Source organism: Musca vetustissima, unplaced genomic scaffold (assembly GCF_032173495.1).
Source record: "Musca vetustissima isolate MV318-11 ecotype Yass unplaced genomic scaffold, APGP_CSIRO_Mvet_v1 utg85488, whole genome shotgun sequence".
NCBI lineage: Eukaryota > Metazoa > Arthropoda > Insecta > Diptera > Muscidae > Musca > Musca vetustissima.
The window spans coordinates 10,549-26,212 of NW_026888547.1; the positions used below are offsets into that span (position 1 = coordinate 10,549).

At 36.2% G+C, this 15,664-nt stretch overlaps 2 protein-coding genes across 2 annotated transcripts; one reads left to right on the forward strand and one right to left on the reverse strand.

Annotated features, from left to right (window-relative positions):
* Positions 1–3,089: 3,089 nt before the first annotated feature.
* LOC133336385 (F-box/WD repeat-containing protein 7) lies at positions 3,090–8,841 on the forward strand. Its single transcript, XM_061544681.1, has 6 exons — positions 3,090–6,620; positions 6,686–6,867; positions 6,937–7,162; positions 7,225–7,435; positions 8,434–8,605; positions 8,699–8,841. The coding sequence occupies exons 1-6, from the start codon at positions 3,090–3,092 to the stop codon at positions 8,808–8,810; spliced, it is 4,434 nt and encodes a 1,477-aa protein (XP_061400665.1). The 3' UTR covers positions 8,811–8,841.
* Positions 8,842–11,607: 2,766 nt separating this feature from the next.
* LOC133336386 (kinesin-like protein KIF23) lies at positions 11,608–14,741 on the reverse strand. Its single transcript, XM_061544682.1, has 6 exons — positions 14,731–14,741; positions 13,893–14,663; positions 13,270–13,819; positions 12,847–13,168; positions 12,206–12,780; positions 11,608–12,109 (listed from the first exon to the last, which is right to left on the reverse strand). Exons 1-6 carry the CDS (start codon positions 14,739–14,741, stop codon positions 11,615–11,617), a joined length of 2,724 nt encoding a protein of 907 aa, XP_061400666.1. The 3' UTR covers positions 11,608–11,614.
* Positions 14,742–15,664: the final 923 nt, after the last annotated feature.

The following is a 15,664-nucleotide window of genomic DNA, read 5'->3' on the forward strand; positions in this document are numbered from 1 at the left end:
ATCCACATTTGGTACCATTTAGTATACATTGGTATAAATTTCCAAAACTTCCTACATATCCCCATCCTACTTTTCAACATTGATCCTAACTCCAAATTTCAGAATCTCAACTCTATCGATTCAACAAAAATCCAAATTGTACCAAATAATGCACAATTTAGTACTTTTCGTAAACATAAGTACACATTTTTAAAATTACCTACATTTCGCTACACTCCGACGACATTGTTAATTTCAAATTTCAGGATTCCGGCTACATCCATTTCTCTAAATTCAAATTGTGCCAAATTTAGTACAGTTTAATAATTGCGTATACATGAGTACACCTGTAGTTCGAATGTGCAAAAACCCGTTGGTTACATCTATCCTACACTCCATGAATAACCCTCAATCCAAATTTCAGAGTTCAAGCTCCACCGGTTCGCCAATTAAAAATGGTACCGTATTTAGTACTTTTCGTGCCGTTCTAGTACCAATTTGCAAAAACCCAGACATACAAACGATTTAAACTGTCTATAAAGACACCCTCAAGTTCCTCTATAAAGATTCCCTTCAACTCCTCTACAAACCCGTCTACAAAGATTTTTTCCAAGACTTCCAGCCCGTCTGCAGATAAGTCTCTAAAAATTCTCCGTATCTAAAGACATTATCCTACCCCTCTACGTAAACTATCTTCAGCTCGAGAGATTCACTTGAACTTAACTATATATATATATATATGTCCACTGTGACCCTACTCCCTTTTTTGTCTTTACCAAGATGTTAAAACAAATCACCTCCTAGTCCTTCCCCGTATTATTGCTTGCTACTGGTATTGATGCCTTGATCATGGATGGGCCTCGCCGCATAAGATAGTGAGCGGGTTTTTTGAATAACTTTGCTGCAGCAGCAGCATGTAAAAGGACCAAACAAATGTTTGTCATTTTACATGCATTCTGTTGTATTATTTTCCTTCACGATTAGTAGTTTGTGTGACTACGATGATGTGTGTATGTGTGTGTCGATTTATGTGAATGGGCTTTATGATAGTATTTGTATTTTCCCATCGCTTTGTTTTGCTGTTTTTCTTTTTGTTGTTGTTTTATCGTATCTTCTTATTTTACTACTACCACCACCATGCTTTACGTGAGAATAGTAACTGCCATTGTCGTTGTCGAAGACGTAGTCTTCTTTTGTTGTTGTTTCTTAGTCGACAGTTGTGATCTAAGCTGGGTACTATGTCCATTATTCGTTGTTGTTGTGTTCTTGCTCACATTGAGAAGAAACGAAGAAGAAAATATGGAGGCGAACATTATTGCTGTATTCTTCCTGCCTGTCATCTTTTGGTTGCTGCGCTCTCTCATACTGTTGAGACACATTGGATGGCATGGTAGACGGATGGTTGATATTCTGCAGTGAATGTTGCCCATGCTGTTGTTGTTGTTGCTGCTTTTATTTTGTTTTTGTAATAGCATCATAATTATTATCATCTTCCATTTATACGATTCATCGTTACTGGTATGCCTCTGTGCAGCATTGTCAGTCGGTTTGTCTGTCCGTCTCTCCGGCTTTCATTGTGGATATGTGTATGTTTGTATGTATGTTTATTGTCTTTTGTGTTGTGTAGTCTCCTCCACTATGGGAATTTTGCCATTTTTTTCATTTCATTGCGGAATGTTGGCAGTTTCTGTTGTGAATTTGTACTAATAGGCTGGCTGGTTTTATTTGATGAAGATCGTTTTGTCGGTTGTGTCGCCGCGTATTTTATAAAACTCTTTTTTATTATTATTGTTGTTGTTGTTATGTAGTTATTCTGTTTATGAAAACGCCGATGATATACTAAAAAAACTACTCTCCCTTAAATAGATATTGTAGTTATGAACGGTTTACTAAAGTGCATCAAAACATAAGTTGGATGATTCGTATGCGTGTGTGTTGGTGTATGTCGTCTTTAATTCAATTGAATGATGCTGTTTGATTAATTTGTGGTAATTATGAAACGTTTTTCGTTTGCACCCTCAGCCTAATGGATCAAATCATGCAGTAATGTAAAAGTGCATGGGAATATATTTCGAACTTTGTGTGTACAGGTGATGTAGTGATGAAAATATTATTTCTTTTCTAACATACCGGTGAAATTGCATCTTGAAAATGAATTCGAAAAAGAATACCAGTATACATAGTGAATATAGCTACAATCTAAAAATGACTATATAATCACTGAAATCAAAACTATTGGGCGGAAAATAGTTTTGGGAAAAAATGCCAGAATTCGAACAATAAAAATGAGACTGTAAATTTCGCTAAATTATTTTGAAATGTTTACCATAAGCAGCAGTTCCCGGGGTTCTAATTACAATGATATACTTTTTTGTGAAAATACATATTTATATTGAAGATATTGACCTCTAAAGTTCAGCTGGAGTCCTTTTAATTTCCCATGCCTTTTTAAAAAGCATATGTGTAGAAATTTAAAATCAATCAAGTATGATTCCAAAATTTTAATTATTTTATACAAGAATCCGTACTATTGTATTTAAAGGCTATTCTGCGACGTTACCAGTGTTGATATGTGTCCATAGGAGAAAGTATGTAATACCCGGCCGAAGATAGGGCAACCTTGACTTGTTCGGGCCTTAAATTTGACTTGTTCTCTCATTTTTTTAACAAAAGAGACTCGCCAAATAGTCTCTTCAAAATTCCCTGTTGGAAATGTCTATAGTAAATCACTACTGACTTTGGATATTGTCACCAAAGTTGGGCAGCCTTGCACACGTTCTCTTTACATATTTACGTTGATGCGTTAAAACAAAAATAAACATTAATAATATGTTTAAGCAACTCTGCTGCTGCTCTCTACGATTCTCTTTTGAATGTCTTCCCCCTTGCCACTTTTTATACTTGTCACTTCTAAGAACTCAGCAGAGTTCCTTACAAAAGTTGCATGTATAAACCCAGACAAAATTTTTTTTATTAAAATTGTTAAATTAAGTATTAAAAAAATTAAATTATTTTATTTTCTCTTTTTAGTGATTTTTTGGGCACAAACGCCAAGCTAACTTCAAACAAGAAACCAACATTTTGGAATCAACCTTTTTTTAAGGTATATTATGGAAGAAAAATGTACCGATACATTTGAAAGCGTTGCATTAAATTTAATAAAAACTTTAAGAGATTCTATACCACCAGAAGCAGCCCCTATAATTACTTCTACATCATCGACATCAGGATCATCAGTCAAGTCAGTAATAAGTACAACAAAAACAACACCATCAACAAGTATAATATACAGTCATACTGATATTTCCGAGCACAATTCAAACTACAACGACGACAAAGCTGTAGACTGCTATAAGCCAGCAAAAAGTCGTGGCTCCATGTCGCTACTACAGGAGGAGGATTTCGAAACTAATTCACAGCATGCCTTCGCCCAAGTTGTCCTTGATGATGAGACCACAACGTCAGGTGTATTGGAAGCTTATGAGATAATTTCTTCGAATTTGTTGCCACCATCTGCGACACATGGTGATGACGATGAGGTTACGTCGGATCATGTAGCCACCGTAAATGATGACAACAGTTCATCTACAGATGCCATACAAATTATAAAAGTTTCATCGGATTCATCAACTGGTTCATCAAGCAGTAATGCATTCTATAATTCATCAGAAGTTTATGTAATCAACGATGATGATGACGACGACGATGATGATGATGATATCGACGATGAAGATGAAGAAGTCAGAAGGAGTCGCATCATTGCAAATAATAATACAAATGGAGTTATTGCCGATGACGACAATGAAGAAGAAGGTGATGACAATGAAGATAATATGAATATTACAAATCAGTCTTCAAATACGTCTGCGGTACGCAGCTCCACAACTGCCAAAAATAATGGTGTTATTATGAGTACCAATGGCGCCATGATTTTCTTAGAAACACCTGTAGTGGAAGAACAACAAAATCATCATCCCATGCATCATCACCATCACCACGAAATGTCCGCCACAGCCAAAGGCGCCAATGAATTTGCAAATGACACTAACGTCATTCCAAAACGACTAAGTGATGAATTCTCCAAAGATGCGGGAGATATGGGCGAGGAAACACCGTCGTCATCATCAGCCACAAGTAACAAAAACCTGCAACATCACCAACCTAAAGAACTTATATTCGATGTAAGAGAATCTCGTGGATGTTCGGAAAATGAACGCATGTCATCACGATTGAAAAAAATTAACTTGAATCAGAATACCAATTGTACAAATTCTCAGGATCAACCCTCTAGTAGTTCAAAGTCATCTGCATCTAGAGGTGGCAGTGCTTCCACGAATGCTACATCGTCATCCACAGGTATGTCTTCGTTGTCCGATATAGAATCCATGGATTTAATAGAACGTCGAGACTTCGAGCATGAACAACGATTAACAGGAGGTATTATACTGAAAACAAGTTCATTCAGCAAAGATGATGTCCTGCATCTGGGTATGGTGAAATCAAGGTTTATGATGAAAGACAATTTATCGTCGCACAACTCAGCTGGCAGCGATGGGAATCCACATCCATCCACAAGCAGCAATTCCAGAGGATTTTCATCCGATAGCAAATGTACCTACAAAGATTTATCCGCCACACCTACAAGTAGTCGAAAATTAATAGTACGCCTAACCAAATCAACTGCCAAAATGAATTTGAGCAACACTCTAAGTCATCACACCGAACAACAGCACCAACAGACAGACCTAGTAAAGACATCACACAATGCCAGCATCAATAATGAACAAAAACAACACAAATCAATATCTCCCTCCTCAACGTCCTCCGCTATGCCATCATCCACCTCTGCAACAGCATCATCATCATCATCCGCATCTGCCAAGACGGCCACAATCACATCATCAGTGATAGTCGAGCCAGGCGCGTCAGCTATGGGTTCTTCAGAAATATATTCCAATTCAAATTCTAATGACAGTCTTATATCCAGACCTTCATCAACCAGTTCATCAGTGGTCAATAAACAATCACACCATTTACGTCAGGATAAATCTCACGATGAATTTTCCGGACCCTCAACATCCACGTCCGCAACAAAAGGCAATGTGTCCTCTGTTGTAGTTCGCGTCTTTGAAAACGGTTGTAGTCGTACCACCGCTATTCAACCTCTTGTAAATCATTCTAATCATAGCAGTAACTCATCCACAAACGATCAGCAGGACGATGATGTCCAGCCTTCTACATCGTCAGCAAGATGTCAGTACGCCCCGCCACCTAGAAGTCATAGACAGGTCAATGCCAGCGCTCAAACTAACGAAAGATATTTATCGCGAAACCGCAGTAACAGTGACGCCACCTCATCCGTAGTGGCGAATGATATATGCCTGGGAGCAGCGGCCGTAGGAAGCAACAACGCTGGCCCTAGTTCCAGTCGCAACAATGGCAGCCGTCGCGCAGAAATTTCACAGAATATTATGAACGGTTTGCGTATGCTCAACGATAACCATAATGTGGAAAGCAACTTCTCATTCAATCATCAGAACTCAGCTTGGAACGATTGTGAGGATAATAATTCCGATGTCGAAGAAATTTGCACATGCCATCAAAGCTCCCTGGATGATGGCAGCAGCCATGGCGGAAGTATGAGCGACTTGAATGACGGAGTCGACGAATTTGACGCATCACAAGTTTACGGCAGCAATGCCAAGGATGGTGGGGGTGATCTGTCATACAATATTCTGCAAAATCTATCCATATCTGAGGATGGGGCGGCTGCATCGCCTGAGTGTCTGGTCAACCGTAAGCGCAAATACCATGACAGCCGTCTCATGGATCATGATTACAATTCAACAACGATATCGGGCAGTGGTGGTAGCGGTAATATTGGTTCCGTATTGGAAAGTAATAGTCGAAAACGAATTGCATATGATTTTGCATCAACGCCTAGATCCTCACAGTCGAATAATAATGCCACAAGCACTAAAGTTCTTGCATCGACCCCATCTTCAGCTTTAGTTCACACTTCAGTCAATGGGTCTCCCATGGGAAGACGCACGCCCCGCTCATTGATACCAACACGAGACAACCCGCCACCGGAATTGCAGCAATGGCTTCAACAATTTCAACGATGGTCTCATGCGGAACGTCTTTTGGCTGTTGACTGCCTAATAGAACATTGTGAGCCCACTCAAGTTCGCCATATGATGAAGGTTATCGAACCACAGTTTCAGCGAGACTTCATTTCACTGCTACCTCGAGAATTAGCTCTACAAGTCCTATCATATTTGGATCCGCAAGACCTGCTGAGGGCTGCCCAAACATGCCGCAGCTGGCGATTCTTATGTGACGACAATTTACTGTGGAAGGAAAAATGTCGCCAAAGTCAAATTCTAACCGAACCTCGCACTGATCGGCCTAAACGTGGTCGAGCTGGAAATATGCCACCAATAGCGTCTCCATGGAAGGCTGCCTACATGCGTCAACACATAATAGAAATGAATTGGCGTTCCAGACCCATTAGACAGCCCAAAGTGCTAAAGGGTCACGACGAACATGTCATAACATGCCTACAGTTTTCTGGAAATCGTATTGTGTCGGGATCAGATGACAATACACTAAAAGTGTGGTCAGCTGTTACTGGCAGGGTAAGTAGAGGGCAAAGAGTTACAAAATGGACATTTTTGATTGAATGAATTGCTTTCTTTTTTAGTGTTTGCGTACTTTAGTAGGACATACTGGAGGCGTGTGGTCATCACAAATGTCAGGCAATATTATTATCTCAGGTAGTACAGATCGCACACTTAGGGTGTGGGACATGGAAACGGGTCATTGTGTGCACACGTTATTGGGCCATACATCGACAGTACGCTGTATGCACTTGCATGGCAACAAGTGAGTCCCCATATTATTGTCGATATTTATTTAGATTCGATTTTTAAATCTATGATATTGTTACTACAGAGTTGTTAGCGGTTCTCGAGATGCAACTCTACGTGTTTGGGACATTGAACAGGGATCTTGTTTGCGAGTATTAGTCGGTCATCTGGCAGCCGTTCGTTGTGTGCAATACGATGGAAAATTAATTGTTTCGGGTGCCTATGATTATATGGTTAAAATTTGGCATCCAGAAAGATCAGAATGTCTACATACACTGCAGGGTCACACAAATCGTGTGTATTCATTACAGGTGAGTAGTGCTTTGCATTGAGTAGGGAGAAATATTTATTGACTTTTGTTTACATCAAACAGTTTGATGGTGTTCATGTGGTGAGTGGTTCGTTGGATACGTCAATACGTGTGTGGGATGTTGAAACGGGCAATTGTAAACACACTCTGATGGGCCATCAAAGTTTAACCTCGGGCATGGAGTTACGAGAAAATATTTTAGTTTCCGGCAATGCTGATTCAACAGTTAAAGTTTGGGATATTACCACCGGCCAATGTCTACAAACATTATCGGGTAAGTGTTTAATAAAAAAAAACTGTTTATTTATCCTTACAAGAAATATTTTAATTAATTTCGATTGAAAAATGGTCCATGATTGTAAAATCTATTGACATTTACAATGATATTCATTGTGAAAGATATATTAAAAAATGTGCAGGAGTGTCTACAAATGTATCATCCTAATTTTCCTCCCGCTTATTGTACAGAAAAATATTGTCCAGTGGATGTTGTTGTTACAGCAGCTTATACTGCTGTTTATTATGTCTTTACTCTGGTTCTGCTTCTAACTCCTTGTGTCCAAAGTGAAGATGGGGTTAGATGATGAGTGGGGTTAGATGACCGTACCATCGATTCGTGTCCAATATGAATTGAGGCGGATACAGATCTCAGTTGTGCCAAGACAACTCTGGTATGTTGTTGTAGCAGCCGTATTGCTTTTAGATAATGGGCAGAGGTGACTTCTGCTGCCATCGTAGGTGGGTGTTCTCCGAGGGCTGCATGCACTATGTATTCTTGAATAGCTTCCTCAACTGCATCAGTGTGAATACAATTCAATGCTGCTTGAAAGTTGGTTGATCTGTAGGCTCCCTTTTGTAACTCTGGACTCTCTACAGATCATCAAGACTTGCAGCTATGCATGTAGGTGTACTCACCACCATAAGGTGATGGTTGGGATGGCTACACATCCAAGCTGATATTGCCTCGACTACATCTTGTGTTGACGTTCAAGAAGGGTCACACGGAGACATCCTGTTGCGACACTCTGCCATTTACCGTATCTTATTTGTTGTTTCATATTTCTCGTCAGGAAAAATACAGATATATCCACGAGATATCCACGTGTGTGTGGTATCACAGTGTCGGTCAGGCTGTCTATACCGCATTGGCTTACTGGCTACTTTATGAATATTCCATGTTTTTTATTTAAATTAAGAATCTATTTAGCCGTTTAATATTTTTTAAATTATTTTCATTATAATTACTTATGTTTTGAAATTACTATTATCCAGGTCCAAATAAACATCAATCAGCTGTAACATGTTTGCAATTTAATTCCCGTTTTGTGGTTACCAGTTCAGATGATGGCACCGTTAAACTGTGGGATGTAAAGACTGGAGAATTTATACGCAACCTTGTGTCCCTGGATTCTGGCGGTTCGGGAGGCGTTGTGTGGCGTATAAGGTAAATATTTCAGTACTACTTTGATGCATGTTTCCAATTGTAATATCTTTCATAACACATATTGTTGTTTGTTTCACATTATTTTATTTTTAGAGCGAATGACACGAAACTGATATGTGCTGTTGGTTCACGCAATGGAACGGAAGAGACTAAGTTAATGGTTCTTGACTTTGATGTGGAAGGAGCGTGTGTCAAATGCTCATAGGATATAAAATCAATGCAAATAGTAAACTTTATCACCATAATCATCATCATCACGCACATGCCGTACTAAATGATTGTGGTGAAGGGGATATTAAACAGCGATTTAATCTACAAATAATATTAAAGAAAAGACGCCAATTTTGTTTTATGCCTACAGCAGCAATACTGTAACAAAAACAAACTTTTTTTAAAAGTGTAATGTAAAAAATAATTATCTACAAAAATCTAAACAAAAGCTTTATAAGCTTCAAAATATCTCTAATCGACAACAACACTAAAAAGGCAGCCATTTGCAACAACAAATAATTGAGAGCAGCAGAAATGTGAATAATAAACATGCCATGTGTTTATTTGTAATTTGCAATATATATAGAAATGTGTGTTTGTGGCAGATAGATCGATCTTCTTTTAGAATGTATAAAAACTTGAGTGTAGAACTATTGAATTGAATTTTTGTTATATACTTTGTTGCCTTTCTTAGTTGAATTTGAACAAAAGATTTTTTATTTGTCTTGTATTGCTTTTGTTTTCTTACCGAAGAAGAAGAACCCACTTGAAAATAATATGTTTTTGCTTACAACAGAACTGATATTTTTATAATTTTTTGTTAGAAAAAAAAAACTACAATATGTTTAAGCATTAACAGCGATCGTGTAGCTTTATGTTTATTAATTAATAATATTAAATCTTAATGAAATAATTAAAAAAGAGGAATAGCGGAAAAAATATTTCTCATTTATGACATTTATTTTTATTTCCTTTTTCTGTGTCTCTGTTACGTTTATAATTGGAATATTTTTCGTTTCTTTAATGAAATGAATTAAATGATTTTTTTTGCATATTTTCCCTTGTGTTTTCTAATTTTATAATCTATATAAAATCGATTAAGCTTCCAAATGTCCAAAACAAAACATGTTAACCTATAGAAGAATTTGTTTTTGTTATTTTCAAATAATTTTTGTTTGAATTCGTTGTCGACGTCGTCATCGTTCATATTAGTTTAAATTAACAGAATAATAGTACTATTTACTATAAGTATCATACTTTTTTCTATTAATTTTCCCAGGTATCTTTAAAATTCTACTCAAAACTCTCAGCTAATCAATAACACAGTTTTCAAATGTAATTGCTTGAAAATGATAACAAAATTAAATTAATTTCTTGTTTTGAGAAGTTTTTTTATTTCATTAGAAATCAAGTTTCATTTGAAAATTGTATAGACTTGCTCGAAAAGGCGTCCAATGTGTTTACAACAAACAAATAAAAACATAAATAAAGCCCAAATTATTGCCTGTAACATAAAAAATAACAATATAGTATATTGTACACACATAACAACAAATATATACATATAAACAGAGAATTAATTAGTAGTATAAGTATAATAATTAAATTTCATTTCAATGAAAATGCAACTTCTACAAATGAGCAAACACACACATACATATTCATATATATACAACTCTATAAGGATATGTGTAAGTGATGTTATGCAAACAAAACCATTTAAAGGAAATAGCTTTCAGTTAATTCATAAATTCATACAAAACAAGAGAACATAATCAATAAAGCTTATCGCAATAAAACAAACAGAAAAAAATACACACGTATAAACGTACAAACCTAAATATCTCCGATAACCAACCACTTTTCCCTTTGAATTTTTTGTTTCCATGCGATTAAAGAAAAATTGCTTTATCATCATATAAAGGCTTATATAAGTCTTTTATTCTCTTGTTATTAATTTTCTCTGCAAATAAAATATCAAAAAAATTAATAAATTTAGTTCACTACACATTTGAAACAGAAAAAATTACCCATTTGATTTGAATAAATATATAAGTTAAAAAAATGATATATAAATACATACTACAAATATTTTAATTATAGACTGATTTATTAGTAACTAATCTATATATTTTAATAATACATTGCATAATATTAATACAAAATAAAGCCTACATTAAAATACAAATACACATATATCTCTATTACTTTAAAAAAACATTTTCAACTTGTGTTTTCTTTTCGTTGGCTTAATAGTGCAAACAAGGACTCTTGGAAACCGCCTACGCAACTAGACTCAAAATACCAATGGAACTTATTATTTTATATTTAAAGGTCTTACCTCTTATTATGGTATGTATTCCGAAGATCCCTGCTGCACTTTCAAACTGAAGTGTCTGCATTTTTAATATGATATTGCAATTGAAGCTAAATTACAGTTCATTGGCAGTACAACCTTTCTTCCTTAAAAAAACACTAGGAATTGTTTGGCACACATACGTTAAGGTTGGTACTGACGTCTCAAACTTTATTAAATCGCAAAGCCCCATATTTTAACAACAAATATAAAAACACAAAATTTATTTCTGGGTTATACCTTTACCAATTCTCTTTTTTTTGGCTTTATTTTATTATTCAAAAAAAAAACGTTAATTCCAAATACTAAAAATATTTGCAAAATATATGTATATAGTCAATACTTCAATGCTACTCGGCTAATTGTTGATAAAAAATAAATTCAAGTAGAACATATATTTGTTTAATTCATATACATAAGTACGAAATTGTTATTGGGGCAATACTGCTTGATGGGAGGGAAAAGTAGTTCAATAAAATAAATCGTTAACAAACTCAATACGATAATAGTATTAAATAAAAGAGATGTATAGTTTATTATGATGAAGAGTAGTCCAATTCAAAACTGTAAATTCTTGTGAATTAATTGAGAAGGATTTATGTAATTGTCTATTGTACACGGTAGTGTGATGTCCTTTGTTGTTTTTGTCATTCCTTCAATATTTATACCTTGGTACGTTTAACTGTGTGTCCTTCAATGCCCACATTACATCTTGACGCAATTTCGTTGGCCGAATTTAAACTTGTCACAGCTGAAAGGGCGGAAACTGTTGTGCCAATATTACTGAGAATTCCACCATTATCAGCACTTATAGGCCTCTTACGATTTGGTGATGGTACTGGTGATTTTTGTTTTAAGCACTCCACATCGTCGAATATAACTTGGGCACCACCGCCACATGTGGGTACTATATTACCCTTGAAGAGTTTCGTCTCAACATCGCCATCGGTGTCAGCCTCTTGCGATACCAGCATATACTTATTGGCATTGTGTCCTGTCAAATCCTTCATATCCGTGAGTTTCGTAATTGATTTGCGATTCTTAAGATAAGGTTGTAGGACAGTACCTAATGGGACTGGATTTTGAGCACGATGTTCGATCCATTTTTCTCCAGCTGAACGTGAACGACGATGGCGTCTGTTGGCAGCAGCCATGCCCTATAAAACAAACATATTTTTTTAAAAAGTTTCAATTTAAATTGACTTTCGGTGATAAATTAAGAGTTCTATAAAAATTCTGTTATCTATACTCACTCTGGGCACTCTTGCAGCACCATATACATCCGTCCTTGGTGTTGCTGTAGCTGTTCCCGTTCTTATAGAACTTGTCACAACATGATGTTGCGGCGCTTGTTGCTGAGAATCTTTGTCCTCGGTAAGATTATCTATGCTTCTTGAACGCGGCAACTTGGCCATGGCCAAATCATCTGAAGTTATAATATTCGATAAAAGTTTTAATTTCTCATCTTTAACACGTATTTTATTTTGCAATTTAGCATGTTTGAGTTCATGCAATTGATCACGTTTATTGACTTCAACTGCCAGTTTGGAATCGAATTTCTTCTTTTGGTGCTCTTTTTCTTGTTCTTTCTTATTGAGAAGATTCTGTTGCTCTCGTAATTTCCGTGTAAGATCATCGATTTGCCTTTCGCGATTACCCAATTTATTATTGAGCACATCGATGGAACTTTCATGGACCCGAATTCTATTTTCCAATGCTAAGCTGCGATCACGTTCCTGTTTATAAACGGCCTTTAATGATGCCAATTCGGTTCGAAGTGATAGATTTTCCTTTTCTCTTTGCATTAAAAGTGAACGGAAATTATCCACTATTGAGTAAAATAAAAAATGATCATAATATGTATACGGATTAGATTATTAAACTATTTACTTACATCTCGTGTCTAAATCTTCGCATAGCAATTTTCGTTTCTCAATTCTTTGCACTAAATATTGCATTAGCATTTCAACGGTATCTTCAGCTTCTGGACTATCCAAATTATACTCTGGGAAATTAGGACCTAGAGTATAAACAAGGCCCACATCAACATCCAGTTTCTGAGCATCAGTATAACCCATGTCGTTCAAATTATTGACAGCAATTTTAAATAGTTTGTTGGCTTTGCGACGACCAGGAGTCAAACCTAAATCAGCTTTCATAGGTGTTGCTCTGGCTATTTGAACTTCTTGTGTCATTTCGGCGAACTTTATAACTTGCTGGAAATAAAGAATTAAATATGTTTTCAATATTATTTTATCATACACTACATGAAAGTGTTCTTGTGTTTTTATTTATAAAAACATAAACAGGCACATACCGTATTTTCTTCAAAATCTTCCGCCCGCGGGTTAACACAAACAATCATCGACACCTGTCCTTCACCATCAAAGTAATTCTTGAATAGATGTGTAATTTTCGCATCACGGTATGGAACTTTTTTTGATGGTACATTATTACCAGATGATAATTGATTTTCGCGTAAATACTCCAAACAGGTACGAAGTGTCATTAGTGAATTATTAATATTACCCGCTTCCCTTAAACGCATACCAGTATTTTTTGTACGCGACGAACGTTCACTACCCGCCAAATCGACAAGGGACAATTGACTGACGGTAATTGTTCTCTTGTCCTGAACAATATTTTCACCCTGGCAATCGGTGGGAGCTTGAACAAGGCGTATATTGAACACCGAATGACTGCGACTAGATTCTGCATTAAGCACAGTGTGACCCATACGTTTACGCTTCTGACCAATCTGAAAGTATTCAATGGCCTCTTCGACAGATTTGATTTCGACTTCAGTTACACCATGAACATACATGTTGTGATTGGCATCTTCGCGAATAATTTTGCTTTGCAAAGATCTGAAAAAATTGCAAACAAATTTTGTTTTTTTTTAATTACACAAATAAATCTGTCACTTATTAGACTACTTACTTCTGAATGCCACCATCTTCCAATAAATCATATACACTATTGTTGTATACTTCAATGTATGTTATGAAAACTGCATACATATTATCCTCATCGATACCTTGCAAAGGCGGCATTTCACATGACGCTTGTGAGGCCAGTTCGGGATCGGAATCCTTGCGTTTAAGAGGGCCCCGGCCACCGGCGAAACGCTGATTCATTTCCTGTTGCCGTTCGAGTAGAGCATCTGCTTCGGACAATATTTCAAATCCATTCAAGCGATCCGGTTTGAAAACATATTTCTTTGTTTGAAAATCAGATATTGTGCGAAACAGAACATCCAAACAGCGCGGCATTATACCACGATGTCGCACATCACCAGTCATTGTGAATGTTTTCCCACTGCCAGTTACACCGTAAGTGAACAATAAACTGTTACGACCTCGTATCAAGTTCTCAACCAAAGGTTGTGCCACTTTGGTGAACACTTCCTGTTGTGTGGCTTTCGCTTCGAACACATGCTTGAAAGTGCACTGCGTTTCCTTGAGTACACAATGTTTGTTGCCCAATGCCTGTTCCGGTGGTGTCAAAACGATTGTTGTGGAATTCTTTACCGTAATACACGAAAGATCTCCTTCTGATGGCAATGGACGTACTCGGCAAAACACACTAACTGGATCCTTGGGTCGTGGTGGTATATTTTCACTTCCATTCGATTCAGTCGAGGTCTGGGTACGTACTCTCAGTTCTCTTTGCTGATGAGGAGTCCTCACTGCACGCATAGGTGTCCTTGCACTATAGAAAATGGAAAAATACATACGTTAATTCATATAGTGTGACATATAAAATATTGGAAACTTACGACGACTTCATCGTGGATGTGTTTTGGCAGCTAATAACCTTTTATCAAATATATATTTTTCCGAATTACCAAATATTTTTTCCATACATCAGTTCAGTTATTTCAAACAAGCGGGATGACGCGTTTTCAATGAAACTCAAAGTTTGGAGTCGATTGGAAAATAATGACGGCGTTCAATTCGGATATAAGAGCGACAAAGGCAAATTTAATAAAGTAGCCAAGTAGCCGCATCAGCGCAGCTGTTGGTACAATTCATGGCACAATGAAAAGGTAGTCCATTTAGCGCAGCTGATGTCTTGATTAACTGTCAAAGTGGGTAATTTCTACTTGAATTCGATGTGCAGTGTTGCCAACCATTTGAAATATTATATGGAAAAATTTGACAGATAATCGAGACAAAAGCAAAGGTTTTTTTTTTTTGATACATCACATTATTATTACATCATGGTACAATTATATGTAAAAAATGTTAAATAACATTTAAATTGGAACACTTTACCGGGTTAATTCACATTTACATATAATAGAAATATTTATATCTTAAGACCATTAAACTCCTTGTACACTAGAACTTTTTACCATGTTAACCTACTTTATAAGGATTTATTTGACATATATGCAAAGGAATTGACAATTGAAACCCACTGGGTCAACGAAATCCTGTTAAACGTAAACGTACTATTATACTGAATTGCGTTAACATAGTGGGTTTAAATTGTCATCTCCACTGCATATATGTCAAATAAATTATTATGAAGTAGGTTAACCCAGTAAAAACGTATATCTCAATTTTCGAAAAATGTTAAAATTAAGTATCAAAGTTTTTGGTATATTCACAACTTATTATACTTATAACAACTTTTCTGACTAATATAAATTATTACCATTACAAATTATACATTATATAGTTGAATTCATATTATTAGAGGCATTT